Raw genomic sequence first — 22,972 nt, 5'->3', positions numbered from 1 at the left:
TTTATTAAGTGCTTCTTCAGTTTTTCACTTCTTAGTCATTTTACTGATATGAATTCTTTTTCTGTATACTAATCTCTGTATGCACATAAGTTGCAAATGTCTCCAAGTTTTGGCCAGTGTTTTTTTTTTTTTCCTTCTTTTGTTGCATTCTATTTTTTTTTTTTTAATGGGAATTTCAAACATGTGTAAGAGTAGAAAGATTAGTGCAATGAACCAGATGATGTTCCCATCTCGGCTTCAGCGGTTATCATACTAGGGTCAGTCTTCACCGTTTCCTCCCCACCCCTCCCCCTCCCCCCTCTTCCCCGGAAGCAAATACCAGATGTCATTTCATCTGTAACTATTACACTGTGTATCTCTAAAAGGTAAGGCCTCTCTTTATTTTGTTAAAAATACATGTACCATTCTGTTATCATATTTTACGAAAAAATACAAACAATTCCTGAACCTCATCAAACACCTAGTCAAGTTCGCGTTTCCCAGGTTGTCCTTTATATATAGTCTGTTTGAATCAGGATCCTTTAATGCTGTCAAAATAATTGGTCCTATCCTTCGTGGATTGTATTTTTAGTACTTAAATCATTTGCCATCCCAAATCACAAAGGTAGTTTTAAAAGTTCTGCATTTGACATTCGGGGCTCTGTTCTACGAAGACCAATTTTGTGTATTGTCATCAGCCCTGGGTCCTGATACCTTTTTCCAGTTTGATAACTAGTTGTCCCATCGCTCTGTTGAAGAGTTCATTCTTTCTCAACTAAAGTGTCACATTGATGATAAGAGGTGTTTATAAAGAGGGGCAGGGTATCCTGAAGAACGATTCAGTGTGGAGTAAAAGCAGGTAAATTTGTGAGAATAGGAGCTTAAGTAAAGCCAAACCTCTTACACATTTCATGGTTTCCAGGGTCCCAGGGAATTGATTTGCCGTTGCTCTCGTTTTAACTAGGTATGGCTATAACTGTGTGATCTATGGCTGGGACCCCACCTGCATGATGGGACATGAATGGATTCGAAACATGAATGTCCACAGCCTGCCTCATGGCCATCATCAGCCTTTCTACAATGTTCTGGTGGAGGACGGTTCTTGCAGATACGCTGCCCAAGGTCAGTAGCTAGTTTTTGTCTGTACCTTTAATGATGTGTTGCCATGTTTTAAGCATGCATTTGAGCACTCAGATCTTGTGGGCACAAGACACCGATTTCCCATGGCTAACCTCATTGGGACTGATACGCCTCTGGGGCTGGTGAAATGGTCACTGTCCTGAGTCTTCCCCTCCATCACCACCACAGCTAGGACCCTGCTCCAGTGCTGCTGCTGACCTGTTCTGATTGGCTCTTGCCTTTGCCAATCTAATTCCCAAAAGGCATGCTTTTCAGGCCTCGCCATTGGCTCCTTCCAGGTGGGGAGGGTCAGCTTGTGTTCTGCCCATACCACCTGCTTGAACTGGAGGGCAGGGGGAGCCACCCTAGCACCCTTTGGCCTCCTGAGACTGGCAGCCATCTGTGCTCCCCTGGAGACGCCACCGTGGGAACTGCAGTCTACAGCAGTGGCTCTAAGAGCACAGCTGCTTGGTAGGCGGGGCCACTGCCGGCCCTGACAGGTGCCAGCCCAGGGCATTCCTAAGACAGAGACAAGTGGAGCCTCTGGAGGCAGGTTAGAGGCGAGAGATGCCTTCAGTGTGAATCTCCCGTTTCTGTTCCTCCATTTAATGGGATGAGTTCATTGCATGCCTGCCTGTCAGGGCATTCACACCTTCAGTTTATTAATAAAAATGAACACAAATGCTAATGTAATACTACTCTGACAGGCAGCGTTCTAATGTATATTAACTCCGTTTGAGAACTCCAGTTTCCATCATCATCATCATCCTCATTCTGTACATAAAGAAACTAAATTTTTAACTTACGAGGTATGAATTTGAACCCAAGCAGCTTAGCAAAGAAGCAAAAACAACCTTATCTGTAACCATCTGCTGTACCTTTTTGTGTCTGACTGAAACATCAAGTTTGACCTAACTCAATATTCTATTCTGGTAAATGCATTAATAGAAATATTAGCTTTATAAAAATCTCAAGTATCTGAAAGACTAGAAAAAATTTTGTATTAATCACTGTTAATTCTTCAGGAGGTGAGAGGATCCTACACGATAAGAAATTCTGTTTATTGCGCTTACTGGTCGCTTCAGTCTCTCTGAGTGTAACGGGGAAGTTACCGTAGGGGCTTGATGTGCGCCCCGTGTCAGACAAAGGTGCTGACATGATTTTATCTAACTTTTGAAGCTCTGACAAAATAATCATACCAATAATTTCTAAATAACATGCTTTAGAAATTATTGCCTGATTTGTGGGCTCTTTGTACCCCCACTAATCACTCGGTAAGCATGCCACACTGCACGTTTTAAGGCACATCACAAGAGTAAAGGGGTTGTCTTGTCTACACTGTGGGCCAAGTTCTGTGGCTTCACCTAGCACAGTCATTGCTCATTATTTAGGGCTGATCTTAAGACTTAAAATAATTGCGTTTCTAGAAACATTTATGTTAGCTTTAAAATGGGCTTTTTACAGTTGGTAAAGTGGTGCTTGGCTTTATGTGTTCTGAATTCGTCCAGTGTCCGTGTTGAAGATTCAGGAATTCATCTCGTTTACTCGTATCAAGTAGACACGCAGCGTAAGGTTTAGCGTCATAATGTTGTAATGACTTTGTAAAAAAGTTTAATACCCATTTTTCAGTTTTACATTCTCTAAAACAGATTGAACTAAGCGGTTGGGGATAATGTCAGCAAATTGCCTTTTTAAATTTTAATTCTGAGGCTTTTAGGAAACTCTCAGAACTGAGCACCGGGCGGACCCGGTGGCAGCGTCCACGTTCTCCGCTGGCGCTGCTCCCTGGGCGTCTGCGGCATGCCGGGCAGCCGCTGGGCCGTGAGGTACAGGGGTGAAGCCCCACGGAAGGCTCTCCCAGAGGGGCCTCATGTGACACAGGGCACTCCTCGGGGCCCTCTCACGCTGTGGTGCTCCCCTGGGTCGTCTGCATACTCGTGAGCTGTTCAGGCATGTGGCAGCCACGCAAAGCCACTCTCTGGGCCACGCCCGCCTCCTTAAAGCCCCCTGGGCCTCCGCACATCTTCACCTGGCTCAGGTGTTCTTAACTGAACCCATCGTCGCCTGCTTCAGCGGCTTCATTGAATGGTGCCACCTGGACACCATCTCTTCTCTGTCCCTCCTCCTCGTCATACGTCCAGTCCGTCAACAGGTCACACTGATTCCACCTCCTAAATGTGTCCTTCTCATGTTTCCATGTACTCGTTTCCATTTGTGTCGCCCTGCCCCTCTCCACGCCACAAATACGTTTTGCCTAAGTGGCACCAATTTCCTCACCGGCACCTGCCCCCAGTCTTGCCCCTCGAAGGGCATTTCCTTAGCAACAGCTGGAGGAGTGGCCACCGGCTGCTTCAGCTGCTTGTCAGAAGTGTCCTGGCAGGCCAGACTCTCCCCCGTGACCCAGAAGTGACGGGGACTCTCGTGTCCTCCTCTCTGTTCTCCCCCCGTCGTACTCCAGACAGATGCAACTCTCTTATCCTTGAGATCGTCGTTCTCACAGGTCTTCGCGCAGGCCGTTACCCTTACAGGCTCTCTCCCCCCACCCCCAAGCTGTGGGTCATGCTTCAGGTTTAGTGTCAGCCCTGCCCTTCCCCGGCCGCCCTCGGATTGGGTCATCCGTCCCCGCTCTGCGTTCCCTGAGCGCCTGCCCTCCTGAGCCATCGCGCCTTCCCCTCCCGAGACTCCCATGTACCAGTCGGCCTCTCGCCCTCCACGGGAGCTCTGGGGGTGCGGGACCGAGTCGGCTCGTTCTCCCATGAGTCCCTGGCACCCAGAGGTCACCTCCAGACTCCCAGTTAGCCACGCACATCAGACTTGGGGGGAGGCATCCCTGTCCAAGAGAGGTCTGTAACAGAAGTGCAGTCAAGGAGGTGAATGCAAACACTGTGATCGAAGGCTGACTTTTCTAACAGCTTTAGATTAAGAACATTTCAAATCTATGAAACAGTTTAAACAACATAGCAACACCCCATACACAGTTAGCATTTACCGTATTTGATTAGTTTACAGATGGAGGTGTTAATTTTTTGCTGAACCATCTGAAAGAACATTGCAGACATCCATGACCTAAATACTCAATCATGCATGTTCTAAGAATAAGGACATCTCTCTGCATTGCCAGTCACATCATCACACCTAAGAAATAAAAATTACTTTTTAGTTTCTTATATTCGGTCGATATTCAAATTTCCCAGTTGTCACAAGAATCACTTTTATAGGGGTGTGTGTGTTTGTTCATTTTAAATCACTGTCCAGTCAGGATTTAAGCACTGCATTTGGTTATGTCTCTCTCAGTGAAGAACGGTTTATTATTATTCTTTTCCCCCCCTTTTTTTTTTTTACGACACTTCGACTTTTCGAAGAGTTCAGGCCGATTGTCTTGTAAATTGTCTAAACATTCTAGATTTGTCTTAATGTTTCCTTGCCTGTGTGTTGTCTGTAAACTGGAAGTTAGTCTGAAGCTTGATGAGATCGGGTTGGTATTTTTGGCTGGGATACCTGTCATCAGATGCCGTCTTCGTCACAGTTGCCTCTCATCCAGAGGCCTGTGGTGCTCGATGTCCCACTGTCAGTGAGGCGGATTTAGGTTGCTTGGCAAAGATACCGACTCACTGTAAGGGACAGTTTTCCCTTCGCAATTAACGAGAAATCCACGGAGTCACGCTGCGGCCCCATGTGTACAGCCTCTTCTCCAGTAACCTTCATCCTTATGTTTGCTTTAGCATCCATCGAATCTCCTCACCTAAGTTATTACACGAGAATCGCCAGCGACTTTCTACTGCTATTACTCCCTCTACTTCTGTAAACAAGAGCTTTCCTCCCTCTCCTTCCTCCCCTTCCCTCTTCCCCTTCCTGCTCTCTCCCCTCCCCCTTCTTCCTCCTTCCACCTCTAGCTCTCCTTCCCCTCTTCTCCCATAGATTCCTGGATTTTCATTTACTCAGTGTGTTATAATCATTTGGAACAATTTTATGTTTAAATTAGCCCATACTTAGCCAGTGAGAGAGCTTGAGAGGCTAAATTTTAAAAACGCTTATTTAAGTATGTTTGTTTAAACATTTCTGGGTTAACTTATTTGCATTAAATTATTTTCTCTTTAAACTTTTTCTCGATCTAAACTTTTAACCTTTGGTTCCGTGCTCCTGGTAACCAGGATAGAACCCATTAATGAACGCTCTCGTTAGCAGCTGTCCACAGAGAGCTGAAGAGTGAGTTATAACCCACGTGCATGCGTGACATTCTCAAAGAGTTTTAGCCTGCTCAGTGAAGGGGATTTTCCCCCTCCGTACTTGAGCTTTCTCCTAACTCCTCAGGGAGGGATACGCAGCATCTTGCGCGTTGATTATTTTTGTCCGCTAGGGGGCATGCTTCCATCCTTTGTTGGCACCAGGTGGAGCAGCGGCTCCTGTCTGCTTCCCTCCGCACTTCTTAGTTACTCTGGGAAATGCATGTTGAAGACGCTCCGAATTTCGGTCAGCTGCCCATATTGGAAGGTCAAGACTTGAGCGGTGAAAATGAAGTTCTTACGTGTGTTTTGTATATAATGATAAACCACCTCCTAGAATGCGTGGTACATGATACGCCCTCACCAAACGTTAGTTCCCTTTTTTATAATTCATCTTACACTTCCGATCAAAAGCTCCCACCATAAAGGCCTCCCACACACAAGCAGTCCACGGCAGTCTGCACGTGCGGGCATGTGCGTGTGGGGCCCTCGCACAGCAGGGCTGGAGTGTGAGTTTTCAACCATTTCGGAGGGTGATTTGGCACTCGTTTAAACTGTGAAAATCTCAAGTGCTCATTCTCTTCCCCTCTGTCCCTCCACTAGAGACACAGTCACCCACAGGGCCTGTGTTCCCTTCGTTACAAACACAAAACTGTGTCATTTATTAGGACTTGCCTGGTAAATCGGGGTGCATCTAAACCATGCATACTAAGCTGCAGTTAAACCAGTTACAGGTGAATGCTTATCGCGTGTTTCGTATGAATAAACACATAGAACACTACCAGATCTTCTTTGAGCACGTATAGGCATGTTTAGATGCATACATGTGTGTTCATAGGACGAGAAGGGCACACTCACACCGATACTGGTTTCATCTCGGGGGGCTGGGGGCGGCCAGGGCAGGACAGGTGGCCCCAGAGGCCTCGTAGGTAGCGCTTCCATAGTTTTACGGGCGTGTATTCGCATGTTTTGGGGTAGCTGGAACATTTTAAATACAATAGGCAGACATTTTTTAGAAAATTCCAAGGGAATGGGAAAGACTTCTCAAGATTTTTCCAGGACTTTAATGTAGTCCTTTTTAATATTTTGCTCAAAAAAAATTTGTATCACTGAGAATTTTCATTCCTCTTATCAATTTTTTAAGTCTCCTTCAGTGGATTGGGATTTATTTTCCCCTTGTGATGTGTAGTTGCCAACCTCATTATCTTATCACTGCCTTGAGAAAGTTCTCTTCCAGTAACACAGTTTCCCTGTTCTGCTGGAGCTCCTGAGCACGTGCTCGGAGCAGGCAGCTGCGCCGAATTCCGTTCGCGTTGCTCTGTAGCGGCCAGGAGCCGGGCTGCGAGCCCCTCGTGGACTGTGCCCGCCCCTGCATGGTGTCCCCAGTAGTGTTAATCCTTACAGATTTGTGACCATAACCTGATCCGTCCCTTTCTGTCCTCCCAACACTCACGTGCTCAGTATTGGCCAGCACCAAGATGCTAGTTAATGATACACAGAAAGAAAAAGAGAGACGGGGAGGGGAAGCCGCACTGAAGCACGTGTCCGACTTTCTTCAGAGCAGGCGCCCTCCACAGTCAGGTGCAGCCGATCCTCTGTCTAGCGGACTGGCCTGCGCGACGGTCAGCAGCATCCCTGGCCGCCTCTGCCCACTCGATGCCAGTAGCAGCCCCTGATCCTGACAACCGGGAATGTCGACAGATGTTTCCGAATGTCCTGTCAGAGGCAAAGCAGCCCCTGCCTGAGAGCCACTGCTCTTGACAAGTGGTGACGAAGCAGGTGTTCTGAACTGCCCGCTTAAATTCTTTTTACGTGACCCGTCTCTGTCCTGCCTACTGGAGACAGGGAGCCGGTGCCCGCAGAGCAGAGACTTCTGTGTCTGGGCGGCGGTCCCAGGCTCTTCGCCCTCCCCCTGGTGTGTCTGCGCACCGCGGCGAGAAGATCCGCGGGGGGGCCTCAGAGCTGACCCGGCTGAGGCAGCGGGCCGCGCTCCGGGCCCCCTTTGCCTCCCCAGGGACGGACACCGCCGTGACGCCTCACCTGTTGGGGGAGGGACAGCAGGGGCAGGTGAGCAAGAAAGAGCGTCTCGGCCAGGGGCATTTTGAAACATCCAAGTTTTTTTTTTTACATGTACGACTTTTCTGATGACAACATTAGAACAATGTAAAACATGGAGAAGGACATAAAACCATCTGCAGCGTTGTCGTGGTAACAGCAGAGCGAGATCGGGGTTAGACCCCCAGGAGCCCCCGACTCCTGCTCCGCAGGGCAGTGCCAGCCACAGCCTGGCCTTCTGAGGGTGCGGCAGCCACGCGGGCTCCAGCCCGGGCCAGGGTCGCAGCCCCGCCCTCCCCGACGTCTCCTGCCCGGCAGTCGCCCCGCCCTCCCCCAATTCCGCAGGTGTCACGGGTGGCGCGCCCCGGCTCCGGGAGTGGACGGTCTGGGTCTGAGTCCCGGTCGCTCCACGGGCAGAGCCTCGCTGCGTTCGGCACAAGTGGCAGGAGCCGCCTGTGGACTGACGTGAGCACTCTGGGAGCTGGAGCCGGGCGCGTTGGCAGTGCCGGGCGGAGAAGCCACCTGAAACACGTAGCTGTGCCGTGTCACGAAGCAACCCGGGCACGTGGCCTCCGGGCTCCTCCTAACGAGCTTGCGTCTTTTCACTCCCCAGTCCGTCATAGGATCCCGACAGCACGTTGCTCACTTCCCTGGCCGCTTAGTAATTTGCCGCATGAATGCGCCATCGTTTATTTACACGGTGACCTGGAGCTGGACGTTTAGACTGTTTTTACTTTCTCATTGTCATAAGGAATGCTGAGCTGACTTCCTCGTGTTTATCCTGTGCACTCTGGGGACACGGGGCCTCCAGGGAAAGGGGACCGAGCAGCCTGAGTGTGTTGCAGGATGTCACCAGGTGACGTGCTGCTCTATGGGCAGAGGAGCCCGTCGGCCAGGCTTGTGCAGAGAGACTCACTGGAATTCATTCCAGCGACAGGCTGTGCAGAGTGGCTGCGTATGGATGGGAACGGGACTGGCCTGGAGCACAGAGCGAGGAGGGCCTCCTGGGCCAGGTCTGTCTCCCAGATGGGGGCCGTCCTTCCGCCGGGTCCATGGAGGAGCTGTCTTTCACATATTTCGGGGGCAGAACCATGCGAAAAGATTTCAGCCTTTAAAATGCCTTGCCTGCATTGTCATCTTTTTCTTTAACCATTCCATTTTAAAGGATTTTAATGGTTATTCTTTATATCTTTCTCTAGTAGCAAAGTAGAAAGCAGGGCGTGGAGGTAGCGTAGTTTCTCTGTGTACAAACGCCATGGCCCACATCTGCATCTAGAGGTTGTGTCTAGAGGTACCTGGACCTGGCGAGCACCCTGTGAAGTGCGTGCTCGCCTTCGGAGGCTCTCGGCCAGTATCGAATGGAAGGAGCCCTGATGGAGGAGTGTGGCCTGCGTGGGAGGGTCTCATATTGGTAGACGAGAAGGATGGCAGGTAGGAGACTTGTCACCAGATGATATGGAGGCTTCAGAAGCTTAGCTGCTGACAGAGACAGAGCGGGCTAGGACACTGTGCCCCGTGTGTGTGGCTCTACGTTAGATCCAAGTCAGAGGAACGCAGTGCGTCCCCAAGAGACTGCTGGAGCCACACCTCTTGCTCAGAGAATAGGAGCGTGCTTCCGTTCATCGGGTTCATCGTGGAGCTGTGGGGACCCCGCGCCACACCCTCCACCCCGCCCATTGCCACTCGCTCCTTTTTCCTGTTTCTTACTCCCTTAGACACCTTCTGTCCTTCCTTTTCTTCCATCTCAAAAGCGCCACTCGAAAAGGGTTGCTAGGAACTTCTCCGGATGAAAGATGCCGCAGAAAAGTCCGTGTTAATGAGAATGTGCCTCTTTATCAACAGAAAACTTGGAATATAACGTGGAGCCTCAAGAAATCTCGCACCCCGACGTCGGACGCTACTTTTCCGAGTTCACGGGCACGCACTACATCCCGAACGCGGAGCTGGAGCTGCGCTACCCCGAGGACCTGGAGTCTGTCTACGAGACGGTGCAGAACATTTACAGTGCAAAGAAGGAGAACGCGGAGTAAGGTCGAGTGGGGGACATTGCACCTTTGCTGCTGCTGCTATCTTCCCAGAGAACAGGATCCCGGAAGGAGCCTCCCCGGATCCCTCTGGAGTCCCACCACCAGGATAGCCACTTCCCGGGAGCGCGAGGGCCGCCGGCCGGGGCTCCACCACGCGCGCGCTCCTCCAGCTGCAAAGACAATGTTGCTCTCCGTCTACACTAGTGAATTCATTCGAAAGGCACTGTGTTCAGTGGCATGGCTTGTACACTTGTCCCGTGGTGACAGTTCGTGACATTCTGTCTTCATGAGGTCCCACTGTCGACACTCTTATAATCATTCTTTTTATTCGCTTTCCATTATGTCTGTCTTACATTTGTCTCAGAACTTTTCATTTGGGGCACAGATGGGGTTATGCGTTTGCAGTAATTTCTTTCCGATTTCTCTGTGAAACGTGCAATCCTAAGTCAGGATTGTTTGTCTTTTTACCCTGAATTTAGCTGCTTATTCAGAGGCAAAGCTGTAAGTGATCTTGGCAGCATCTTGGAGATTGAGACACTAACAAACTAATGATAATTTGAATCATTTTACATATATTTTTTCTAATATTGGAAACATTTCAGTCATTTATCTTTTTCTTCATTTGAATTAGGAGAATGACAGTTCTCTCTTCCGTTTCCCTCTCTTGGATTTATGCTCCTATCTCTGTGAAGCATTAATTTTCTATTTTATTACATAAAATCCTTTGAGAAAATGCATAGTAATGGCCTTGGTGATGGATTTTTCCATGCTCATCTATTCTTCTCTTTAAAGTAACTACTTCTTTTTTGTTGATTTTAAAAATCCACTCCAGTATCATGAGTAGATCTTAAATCAGTGATGGGTTCTCTTTATAGTGGAAAGTAAAATCTGATGTTAAAATAATTTTGCTTTTAGAAATTATACTCTATGGCTCCCAAAGACAAAATGAGGTTTCACTTTTGTAACCAGAAAAAAGAAATAATGAACCTTAAAAATGAAAAAAAAAAAAAAAAAAGATTTCATGCCCCCTGTCATTTCTTAGAATCACTTCAAGACCTTTTTGAATGTGGCAGGGTAGAAATAAATAAAAGATCTTTCCTTTTAAGAGTGTGTGATCAATGAGAAAGGGAGCGTGAGTGTGATCTGCTTTCTCGGGTCACCGCTGCCATGCAAGGAGCATCAATCAGGGCGAAGCCCGTTCCCAAGTCCCGCGGGAAGTCGGGCTTCCACGCAGGTCACACTGGCTGCTTGTCCGCGTTGTTAGCAACCGCGCGTCACGGTGCCGAGTCTGTGTGCGGCTCTGGAACCCCCACCGCTCTCACCTGCCGCATCTCCAGGCAGCTCGTCTTGCAGTTAGTTCGCCAGCAGAAGCTAACCTCCGGGGTCAGGACCCACTTTACTGTCTGCTCTAGTGAATGAGGCTTTGGGGGCAGGGTGCTCGTCTGCTCATCCGCATGCAGTAGTTTCACACTGAGTTCGATGACTGCCTCCCATTTATCCTTTGGACGCCCTGGGGATGACTGAGGTTTGGGGAAGCCACCTGAGACGCTTAGCAGGAAATGACGGCCGTTAACGCAGTTATTGGTGGTGGGTGGTGTGGGGGGCGATTCGCCCACCAGGCTCCTTCCAGGCTGGATCTGCTGTGGGCCGGTGTCCATGTTCCTCGCCAGTCCAATCCAAAGCCAGATGATTCGGACTCGCATTTGAAACTGTGACCGTTGGCAGCACCCAGCCTGCCTGAGGCAGGGGGTTTTACACTACTCATCTAAAGGTGAAAATTAGAAAATGGGTAGTGAATACTAATGGGGTGCACTACTAAGAAACCGTGGAGCGTGCTGAGAGTCACAATCATTTGTTTTCTGGTTTGAGTTCCTTAGAGGAACATCAAAGCCAGGAAAGATGGTTTTATCTTTACTGACCCAATGTAAATATGTATCTAGACTCTTTCTAAATGTGTTTCTTCATGAATGCTTCATTTGGCTCCAGGAAGCCTGTGTCACCTGTGTAAGTTGGTATTTGGGCACTTTATATTTTTCTAAAAACGTGTTTTGGATCCTGTACTCTAATAAATCATAAGTTTCTTTTTAAAATTTTTCCAAAAATCTCCTCCATTTTAAAAAGCCGTGTTATAAAAGTAGAACTTTCGCAATGTTAAAATATTAAATATTTGGATATAGTAACTTCTTTTCAAATGAATGCCAAGATTTTTTTTTTTTTTTGGTACAATGATTAATAAATGGAACTTATCCAGAGAACCACACAAATGGCATTCCCAATTTTCATTCCAGAACAGAAAGCCCCACCAGGACAAGGAGCAAAAGGTCTAACTTCTCTTCTGATCAAAATAGGCAAAAATTTGCTCTGCCGAATTTTTCTTAACATTGGTGAGTGAACAAGTCACCTTCAGACTGTGATTTTTCCTGCCACACGTGAGTTTCATAAGCTCACTCGTAATCGCGCGTGTCTGGTTATAGCGCAAAGACCACAGTTGTCACATCATGTGAAAAGCGTGTGTTTGTGAAGTGAGAACTGCAAATGCTTCGGGGTCCTGGGTGTGTTGCTCGTCGTCGCCCTGACTGACAGCTGGGCAGCCCGGCGTGTCCAGCGTGTCGTACGAAGTCCCGATTCTTCGTGACGCCGCGCCACCCTGCGTGGAAGGAGAAGGTCGCGGGCTAAAGGGAGTCACCAGTTCCCTACACGGCATGCTTCTCAAAGCCCCTAACACGCCGTTGTGCATTGTGACTTCACGCTGTGTCTTCCCGACTTCCCAGATCCCGGAACGAACCTCCCCCCACACGCGCACACACACCCAGCGACCCCGTGGTCCCGTGTTTGCAGACCTTCTTTGGGGAACCGTCTCAGGGAGACAGCAGTTCTAGCCAAAACGAGCCCATCTTGTCGTCAGACCAGGTTCGCCAAGTGTCTTGGAAACGTGACCCATCGAACCAGATTTTGAAAGGCCGGCTCTATGTTGTCTCTGCCTGAAGCTCATAATAGATCTCCATTAGGGGTGTATTTACACAGCAAAATTGTTTCATTGGGAAAATCAGCGTTAAATATTGTAGCTAAATCAGTTTGACATTTTACAGTGTCTATTTAATGTCTTGTTCTAATTTTACAATGTCTCAGTCTTAATGTATTAAGTCGGGTCACGTGCTCATGTTCTAGGTTTTTTTTTTCTACCGTCAAGTCCCTTTGCTGGAAGGGGGAACATTTCTTTCTCTTAGACCATATTCCAGGTGGGTGAAATTGGAGTACCAGCAGCTTTTTAATTGGAAGGCATCTTGTGGCTGTAATGCCCACGATGTAGCGCTTTGTGTGTGTCTCCTGTTTCTCGGAGGGAAGGAGAGAGAATGTTCACCTGGACGAAATGCGGAGCTTGGCTATGTGGCAGTTTCTTTTCGGAGCCATTAATAGTTGTATTGCATGTCTTACCTTGTATTGCTCGCTTATTTTGAGCCAGGCGCTGGCCTAAACTGTGGATCGCCCTCACAGCAACTCCATGAGGCAGGGCCAGGTAGTGAATGTTTTTTTGCAGGCTGCACAAGGTCTCTGTCACTTCTTCTTCTTTGTCTTTAAAAATGTAAAAACCTTTCTTAGCTCGAGGGCTGTACAGAAACAGGCCGGAGGCTGGATGTGGCCCCTCGGGCCACCGTTTGCTGACCCCGGCTGAGGGTCAGGCCTTCCCGGAGTCCCGCTGTGCAGATGGGGGAGGTGAGAGCTCCCCGCTCGCTCGTAGGTGGGACACCTGGCGGGCGTTTGACAACCACACACACCTGGCGGGCGTTTGACAACCACACTACCGACAATTCTAGCAACTACCTCGCTGTGTTTTTATCCTTTGCCTTGCAGCAACTTTGACTTCTAACACTTCAGCTCTGAAAATTTAGAATCTTGTGAGAAAAGGACATTCCTTTGGTGATTAAAATGATGTGCAATTATAGCATAAATGTATTATGGCCATTTAGCAATGATTGTATTAGGGTAATGCTAGTTCTGTAATAAATAGACCCTAAAAAAATATACCGTGACTCGAACACAAAAGAACTTTCTTACTCCTGAAACACCGGGCAGGGGAATGGGTGGGCGGGGTGGCCCTCATGCTGTCATTCCGAGACCCATGCCCCCACCAAGGCCCTACTGACTTCAGCGTGGGGGAACGACCCGGGAGGGACATGAAGGGGGGGCGGGGGGGCAGTTCTGTGAGCCGAGGCTCGGAGCCCCACATCCGCTCATTCCCAAGGGAGGCTGGGGTTGAAGAAGATGAGACTGAGTAGCAACTGTGGCCCACTGTCTCAGTCTGCTCCGGGGGTTCTCTTCTCACGGGAACGTACCCCACTTCCCTGGGGGGCAGCCCGTGCAGAGTCAGGCCGGCAGCGGCGAGCCATTGCCGGGGGTATCGCGGGCTTCTGCCGCAGCGTGACCCCCAGGCTGCGGGAGCTGCTCCGTGTGGGTTGCACTGCTACCTTCGATCCATCGTCCGCACAGCAGATGGCGTAGGGGCAGGAGCGGACACCTGACAGGGTCTCATCTGTCCCTTCTGCCCCGACAGCCGGAGCACAAGTCGCGGACCCTTAGCCTAACCCCAGGGGATGCTGGGAAATGGCCCCCCGTGTGCCCAGGGGGGAAAAGGACAGGTTCGGGGCTCCGCCTCGCTGGGCTCCTCACCCGGAGCCCGGTCCTCAGGCCGTGCTGCCCTGTCCATCGGTTCAGCATGGCTTCTTGGGGACTGGCCCCTGTGAACTAAAAAGAGATCCGACCCCCTTACCCTGCCCCTGCTGGTGAGGCAGGGACAGGACGACTGCAGTGAAAGGTCCCACTCGGAAAAAGGAGGAGGCAGAAGCCGCTGGGCTCTCGCAGCGACAAAACACTGCTGTGTGGACATGGGGACGCCCCGCGTGGGGGACGGGGGACGGGGGACGGAGCCCTCTGGGAGGCACGGCCTCCTCGGGCGTTCCCGCGCCTGATCCTGCCCTCTGGGACGAGTCCTCCCTGGTGACATTACAGGTGGGCGTCGGGGGCCACCTCCCTGGTCGCCGTGCAGCTTTCGAGCCCACACCCCGCCTAGTGCCAGTCTGGGGACCTGTCCAAGACTTTATGAGTTTATACGACAAGCCTGAGATCCCTCTGGCAATGAACGAATGATTCCCTGAGAAACTTAGCAGGTCGCTCCCTATCTCTGCCAGTAATCCACTGTCCCCAAAGTTCTTGTGTAGAACTTTCCAGTCCACCGTATGACCTTCTTCCTCCGCCTTCGGGACTTAATGGTGGCTGCCTACACCTGATCCTAGCCAAAGCCCAGACTCACCGTTTAACGGCCTTTGTCACACAGAGAGATTCACACCCTCATCTCTGGCTGCGGGGGTACAGAAGCACCCACGGGCTGCCTTTTTCACCGTCGGAAGCTGAGGGTTCCGACTCTCTGCGTGCGAGTTCTCTATTTTTGCCTGAGCAACTCTCTCTCTTGTCTTCCCTGGCTATCAGCAGCAAAGAGCAACCAAGACGCTACATTCTGCCTCTTTCCCGACTGGCTCCCCTAGACTAGCTATGGCTCCGATGACATCGTCCTGCCAGCCGGGACAGCTTCACCAAGTGCAACCCCCAAACACGGCTCTCCCACCCCTCGGCCTGCCACGGGAGTCTCCCCGCCACCTGACTGCTAAGCCGACACCGCGGAGTTTAGATTGTTGTCACCGTGGTTCCCCTTTCAAGGGCTTTCTGTTGTCCTAAAGTTTAAAGTGGAGGAATCTTTCCATAGGAAATTCTACTTCCTGTTTGGCTGTGCGAAAAAAAAAAAAAAAAAAATCTGAGGACAATGATGTCAACTTTTCTGGAGAGTGGAAGGAGATAAAAAGCAAGTTGTTCGGTGAACTTAGGAATAGAAGGTGTCCAGGATAAAGGAAAGAAATCAGGGGGAGGAGCAGGGAGCAGCCCGCGCCCAGAACCCTCGCGTGGTTAGAAGTTCTGTCGGCTGCTCGTAGAATGACAGGCTTCCTAATGGCAATTGTCACGTTCAAGCTGTTGGATTTGGGTGAAATTAGAGGTCACTTTGAATGAGAGTTAATTATTTTTCCCGTCTCCAAAACACTCTCTCATCTCAAGGGCCTAGAATTCTTTAAAAATCCGCCGCTTTTCGTGGCATTAACAGTATGTCTTACCATCCTCTGCTCATCTTCCTCAGCTTCTCTGCCCACTGCCGCCCCCTTCAGGCGCCTTATTTAGACCTTTTTTTTTTTTTTCTAATGTCCCGCCCTCATGAAATTGTTTTGACTTTTTTTTTTAATCGAGGTGAAATTCATATAACGTAAAACTAGCCATTTTAAAGTGTGCAAATCCATGGCTTTTGGTAAATCCACAATGTTGGGCAACCACCAACCTCCATCGAATTCCGGAACATTCTATCACCCCAAGGTAAAACCCCCTCCCCCATGAAGCAGTCACTCCCCACTTCTTTCCTCCTTTGGATTCCCTATTCCGTATATTTTATATAAATGGGATCTTGCAATATGTGACCTTCTGTGACTGGTTTCTTTCACTTTGCGTGATTTCGGGGTTTACTCATGTTGTAGCACGTATGGGTACTTTGTTCCTTTTTGTGACTGAGTAATATTCCATTGTGTGTATGGATAGACCACAATTTGTCTATCCATTTGGCTACTGATGAATACTCGGGTTGTACCCACCTTTTAACTATTGTCAGTAGAGACACTGTGAACCTCCGTGAAATTCTAGTACCACAGATAACTGCATATCTGTGCATTACACGTTAAAAGAGTAATCATTGTTCTCTCCCCCCTAAGGGGCAATATCGTCCCATTGATAATTCGAGTCACACCTGGAGGTGGCATTGGGAAAAGCCACCATCTGTTCCATCTCCCTGGTTGATCATGACTGCCTTGTCTTTGAGCATCTTTTATTGTGCCCACCTTTGCACCGGGAGCTGTCGTGAATCCAGGAGAAGAACATTTCTGTCACCTAGAAGTGCTAAAACATGCATTCTGAAGACCTTCTGTAAATGCATTGTGCAATCTTCTTTCCTCAGTGTATGCCTAAAACAAACAAGAAACAAAAACCCAACCCCGATTAGTTTGAGTTCTTGCCTCTTATAAAAGTGGGGTAAAAGAAAAGAAAGCGCAGTGATAAGACTTTCAGGGTAACGACCACCCTTGCACAAAACTATGTTCTAAGTCGCTTCCACGAGATTAGAGAACCCGAAAGACCTTGACCATCAGCTGCTAGACCATTCATTCCTGACGTTTTACAAATAGAAATGAGGCCCATGGCAGTTAAGCGACTTGATCTACCTCCGAGCAGGGACTGGAGCCTGAACTGAGCCTTTGGAATTGACCAAAGTGGAGTCTCTACTGCCCCTCCCCCCAAATTGCTTCCTGTGCAGGGCTTTCTTGCCCTACAGAAAACGTCTTGCTAATAAATAAGATCGTCCCTTATGATTTGGGATTCGAACCCTTGTTACTTCTTCGTCACCAACTGCGCTGTGGCCGTGTCCTGGCCGCCTTCAACCACTCTCTTATTTGACGCACGCTTACGTTGTTGAAGGAAAGTGAGAAAGTACTTCCCTCGCGGTCTTCACATTTGGGAAGACCCTGTTCAAAACCCACAAAGACTTTTTTTAAGGAAGTTGTTTTGTTCTGTTTTGTTTTCTAGTTTTATTAAGATATAGTTGGTATACAAAAGAAACTGCACATAATTAGTGTATACAGTTTGGTGAGTCTGGGCCTATGCGCACACTCACGTTACCATCACCTCAATCCAGGTAGTAACCATATCCATCACCTGTAAAAGTTTCCTTGTGTCCATTTGGGGTTTCTTGTGTGTGCGTGTGTATGTGTATGTGTGTGTGTGTGTGTGTGGGGGGAACAATTAAGATGAGTTCTACCCTCATATCGAAATTTTAAGTGCCCTAATTCTATCTACCGCATTGGCCAAGAACAATGACTTGGGCCGAGGAATGAGAAGCTGTTTTATTTCTGTGTGGGACAGCTTGGGTCTGCAGAGAACGAAAGGGTCTCTCTTCTTCTGAGTCCGCCTCGCCGTGTCAATGAGCCAGTGATGTCCCGATGTGTTGAAATTGCCATGTTCTCATCCCTTACCCACCCTATGCCTTAACCGTCTGCCCTCCCTGGCCTCCTCAGGACACGCAGCCGGTGGTCTGGCTGTGCCAACAGCTACTTCTTATAAGCGGTTACACCTTTCGTCGTCCTGTCTTTAATGCCGTTTAACAAAACTCTCTGCTTCCAGACCGTGGGCCTTTGTTTACCTGAGCATTGGATCATAGAAATGTTCTTAGATGTGTGTCGCTGTCCTCAGAGCTTTTGGTTTTTAGAGACATCAGCTCATTTGTTTTGAGTGGTGCAGCCGGAAGTCTTGGAAGGACGGGAGGTACTGCTGCATGCTGGGGCTCAGCCAGGTCCCTCGGCCTTAGCTGATGCGGTCCCCGGAACCTTCAGCTTTGCTCATGCGCGCTGGGCCTGTTGTCTGTTAGCTCTTGGCGTGGGCTGCTGGGCACGGGGCCACGGTTTTTCTCCATTGTGGCGAGTCTGTTCATCCTCTGCCATTAGGACCTGGACCTCATAATGCGGAACACACAGTCAGCAGAGGCATAGCCTGGAATGACCTGGTTCGGTGTGCGGGGGACCTCCAGCTGAGGTGACCACCGGTGTCAAGTCGTGGCTGTTTGGACCCCACCTGGTTCTGGGAAGCGGGACGTCGTCCGCCCCAGTTCGGTGGGCATCTTTCATTCCATGTTCGGCGAAACATGGATGTGTACTGTGCTTTTCCTTCTTCTGGCGTGGCGGGGGCGGGGCTTACTCTTTCTCCCCGTCGACCTCAGTGGGAATGTAAAGTATGAGCTCCGAGGTCAGCATTCACACGGACTCCTGTCCGCGTCCGTGGCGGCCGGCACGTAAGAGGCAGGCGAACGCTCCCAGAATGTTAGATGAAGTCATTGACCTTCCTGTGACAGAGCAAACGCCCTTTGCCACAAAGCACAAACATTTCTCACAGTCGCAACTCACGTGCTTCTCCGCCTTTATTCTGGGCCGGCCCTGGGTGTGCTTGGAATGGCCCCAGTTTGACGCACGAGAAAACTAAGGCTCAGAGAGAGGTCGAGTAACTTGCCCAAGATGACAGGACCCAGACCCCAACTCAGCTCTGCCTGCCTCCCAAACCTGAGCTGTTCTTTACCACTGCCACAGACCGGATGCTTGTGTCCCCCGCTCAGGGTGATGGTGTTAGGAGGTGGGGACTTGGGGAGGGAACTAAGCTATAAATGGGAAGAGCATTCTTGTAAAAGGGACCCCCAGAGGGCACTGTCACCCCTTCCACCACGTGAGACAACACACCGAGAAGCTGGCCACCTGTGTATGAACCAGGTGGCGGGTCCTCACCCCCAGACACCGAATCTGCCGGCACCTTGATCTTGGACGCCCCAGCTTCCAGACCGTGAGTAATAAATATCTGTTGTTGAAGCCCCACCCTCAGTCCATGTTATTTCCACTGTAGCAGCCTGAACAGATACCAGCTCAGGTAACAACTCTGCTGGTGGAGTTTAGCTCCGTGCCGTCCTGGAAACAAATAGGGTAAGGCCACCCTCCCTTACAAAGATGTCTGTGGTTTTCAGTAACCTCGCCGCGTCCAAGCGCAGTCTGGTCGCATTGGAAGTGTGGGCTCAGGGCACCTCCCGTCAGTGCGCATGAGTGACTTGTGTGCACATGGTCGGCTTGTGTTCCCAGAGATCAGAAGCTGGGAGCCAAAGACGGTCAGAGGACCGCCTGTTGATTTCTTGGTTTTTCAAGATGGTGACTCAGTCATATGTTTATGTGGGCATGTTATTTATCAACAGCCAAGATTTCCTCTGCCTGTTAGAACTTCCGCCTTCCTTACTCACTGAAATCATCTGAGTACCGGTTCCCGCTCGTTAGACGCTGGTTTGGCTTCGCCCTCTGCTGGAGGCTGTGGGTAGACAAGCCGCCACTGAACAGAGGGCCGCCGTGGGGTCTGAGATGTGCAGTTCTGTGATGTGTGTGACTCGGCAATCCTGAAGTGAGCCCTGCAGGAGGGAGGCAGAATCCCCCCCACCCCACACACACACACAGCATTGTGCCCGCAGCGGTAAAGACAAGCAGATGGCTCCAGGGCGAGGGAGGGCCATGGGACCTGTGGCAATTGTTTTATAGTCTCATCTGGTAGCGATAGACTCTGCTAAGTGTCACTGCCTAGGCCAGGTACATTCGGCATGAGTCCCCCACCTGTCTACATGGCACAGCAGCTCAAACAAACCGCACCGGCAACCTTAGAAGCTCATTAAGCTCCCAGAGCTTTACAATCCGCCACGGACAGACTGCTGGATGGGGAAAATCAAGAGCCAGGACGGAGCAAGCCACCGCACAGGATGGCCCAGGTACCCCACCAGCTAGTCGCACACCCCAGGCCGTGCTGTCCGCTCCAAGGAGCCCGTGTTCCCGCTTGGGAACCCGAGACAGGGAGAAGGGTAATTTTCCATCCTCCTTCCCCGGGTGACTCAGAAGAAAGCAAAATCTGTTCCCAGCATGTTCTACTACTGCTGTCATTGCTCTTGCTGAGCATGAGCGAAGGCTGGGAGAGGTTTGTCTGCCCCCACTCTCCCTCCTGCTCACGAGTTCTCACAATCTGCTTCCTTCTCCACCTTCGGAAGCTTCGCACCTGCCCGAGGCCTGCAGTTTGCCTGGAGACACTGTCTCTCTATTGTCATTTTATATTCAATGAAAATGCCACTGCCCTTTGGTGGCCCAGTGACAAGCGATGTTCGGGAGGCTCAGATGTGAGGTTTCGGTCACACATTGCTGCCTTGTGGAAGGTGCTACAAATCCACAGCAACATAGCACGCTGTGAATTTCCAGAGAGAGGCAGTGCCTTCCAAATTACTGTCTCTGGGATATCGTTTGTATATCAAACCTGGACTTCCGCAGCTCCAGAAAGTGATTCACAAAGGACACCGTTCCTTTCCTCCTATCCCATGTGGACCATAACTGGCTCTTTCTCACTTAGGCCTATGGAGAGAGGATGTGATCCTTGGTGCTGCTGCAGCCATATTGTAGCCGTGAGGGGAAGGCCCAAAGAATTTCAGAAACGCCAGCCTGGAGCCCCAACTTTGCTGAACTTGTGTACCAGCCCTAGAAATTCCTATGTCTAATTTCTCTATAACAGGGCTCATACCTGTCTGTGATTTTTACAACCACTTTAAACTTTAAAACAACAAAAAGCCCTATGGTTTTGTGTTGAATTTATGAATCTCACTGTTTATAAATTGACCATATTTTACAAGCACTTTAAAGGTTTTTTTTTTAACCACTTCATTAAATTCCCCTAAATGCTTTGAGTGAACTAATGAATTTAAATATTTGATTTCTTCATAAACACTTTTTATCAACTTCCCAAGTATTTCATGAACTCTTTTACATCTAATACATTGAATTCTTAAATATGGCAAATCTTAAATTCTCCTAAACAGTAGCACACTATTTGCGAACTTAGTAAAAATGCTCTTACCACTTTTATGTTAAAAATCTGTCCAAATACAACAACGTGAATGTTTTTAACACGACCGAACTGTCTTAAGCACATTTAAGATGGTCAGTTTTGTGTCATGTGTATTTTATACCACAATTAGGAGAAAAGATCTGGCCGTGATCAATTAGTTCATTCATTTGAAATCAGAATCGCAAAGCCTATTTTACGATGCCGCACTAAGTGTTTCAAACCCTTAAAATACGAAAATGCACACAGATGACTTTCCAAGACAACACAGGATCAAAACGAACACACAAAAAGGAACAACTTTGCTTTCAGTTCATTATCTCTGTACCGAATACTGATTCTTCTGGGGATTAAAAAAGACCCAACTAAGGAAAGTGCGGTGCCATCCAGACGAGTCTGTGCTCCCCAGTGAGCACCAAACGCTGCAAATTGCTCTTTGGCCAGGAAGGAGGGATTGATTTTTTTCAGGGACCTCAGCCGAACCCTAATAATAGTCGCAATGCTGATGGAAGATTCCATCCTGGTCCCCTTCACCTTGCACGAGGGGTCATGGTCTCAAAGCCGGGATTTCCTGGCTCCAAAGACACACAATCCTAATTTGGTCCCAATTTGAATCTCCAGCCCCTCTTTTCCTCAGAGAATGTTCAGTGCACCCCACTGGTTCTGCACCCCAACTCCTGTTACTGTCATTCCAGAGAAGGAAGAGGTTGGTGTGAGTCCAGGACAGCTGAGGACTTTCCAGAAAGGAGAATTTAAAACTGGTCTTTGGAGGATGAGCCCAATAGGAGGAGGGAAACTTGTATGGTGAGGAGAATTCATTCTAGCTCGATGAATGAAATATTAGCTGGGCAGGCTGTCTCCTCCGTCCTCACCTCTGAGCAAGCTTCCCCCCATTGAGCGCATCACATTTGAGCTCCTCTTTGTGGGAGGCCTTGAAGGGGTGATGCTAGAAATAGGGGGGAGGACGGAGCCCCTTGGTAACTGAGAGCCAGCAGACTGGAGGGGCCCGAGAGAAGCTGGCCCTGGGGGACATGTCAGTGCCTCCCGGAGCCCGCAAGAGGCCCTGGCCCTGCCACGAGTTCAACCAAGTGTGACTGTGAAATCGCATTCCGTCGCAAATGTGAAGACACGTGGGAAACGCCTGGATAATGCCACCAGATGGTGCCTCGCCCACCGCTCGGCGAGTTCCTCCCAGACGCCTGGAGGTGGCTGGCGAGGGGGAGCAGGTGGAGACACAGTGTCTCCGGTTCTCCTGGGCGCCTCCTCCCAGCAAGGATGTCAGCAGAGCCTCGGCGTCCATCGAGAGAGGCATTTATACACAAACAACCGAAGCAGGTCCCCAGAGGATTTGTGTCAGAGGTGAAGTTCTGGGAGGTCTGGAGGGACAACTGGGAGGAGATGGGCGCATTCTGGCCTTGGCACATCCTGCAAGTCAGGGGGCCTTGGAGGGGGCTGCCAGGGGGCTGGAGATGGCACCCGCCCTGATAGTGGGGTCCGTGTCATTTGATTCTCACGCCGCTCTGCGGAATGATGCTCTTACCATAAACCCACTTTATAGATGAAGGAACTGAGGCTCGGAGGTGGGACACTGTATTGCCCATGGTCTCAAGGCGGAAAAAAAAGGCTGGTTTGTTTCCAGGTGGTCACAGGTTCACAGGCGGCAAGCCCCCGCGCGGGGTCTCGATTGCGTCCGATTCCTGGCCCCTGCCCTAGAGGGCAGCAAAGCTCCATGACTGACCCTGCGCTTCCCAGTGCCGCAGCCACAGGTTCAAATGCTGCTAGGTCCTTCAAAAGCGGCTAAGTCATTGAACCTGGAGGTGGGGTCTCCCTCCGTTCCCTGTGGGCGCGTGGGGACCACAGCGCCTCGGCGGCTGTGAGCCCCCTAAGAGGGCTCACCTGTGCTGCTCTACGCGCTCAGGGTTTCGGTTCTTTTACCGTCGTTGTCCTGGGTTCATGAAAGCTGACAGACACAGAGGCAAAGAGAAGCAAAGTGACTTCCCCAGGGTGACTCCGCATGACCAGTAAGCGGCAGAG

The 22,972-nt window shown here is 49.8% G+C and overlaps 1 protein-coding gene across 2 annotated transcripts in view; it reads left to right on the top strand.

The window, feature by feature from the left end:
• The window catches only part of FBXO21 (F-box protein 21), a 38,740-nt gene extending 25,314 nt beyond the window's left edge, over window positions 1-13,426 (top strand). Inside the window, exons 11-12 of one of the 2 annotated variants that reach the window (XM_016149507.2) lie at window positions 944-1,101; window positions 9,219-13,426. In XM_016149507.2, the coding sequence (XP_016004993.1) occupies window positions 944-1,101; window positions 9,219-9,406 (346 nt within the window). In that variant the 3' untranslated portion in view covers window positions 9,407-13,426. The remainder of the gene's footprint in view (window positions 1-943; window positions 1,102-9,218) is intronic. The other variant, XM_016149508.2, reaches the window with a different exon arrangement.
• Window positions 13,427-22,972: the final 9,546 nt, after the last annotated feature.

The sequence above is a fragment of the Rousettus aegyptiacus genome, unplaced genomic scaffold (assembly GCF_014176215.1).
Source record: "Rousettus aegyptiacus isolate mRouAeg1 unplaced genomic scaffold, mRouAeg1.p scaffold_m13_p_5, whole genome shotgun sequence".
In the NCBI taxonomy this organism is placed as follows: domain Eukaryota; kingdom Metazoa; phylum Chordata; class Mammalia; order Chiroptera; family Pteropodidae; genus Rousettus; species Rousettus aegyptiacus.
The sequence above is the reverse complement of the archived record's forward strand: the minus strand, read 5'-3'. Positions and strand labels throughout refer to the sequence as shown.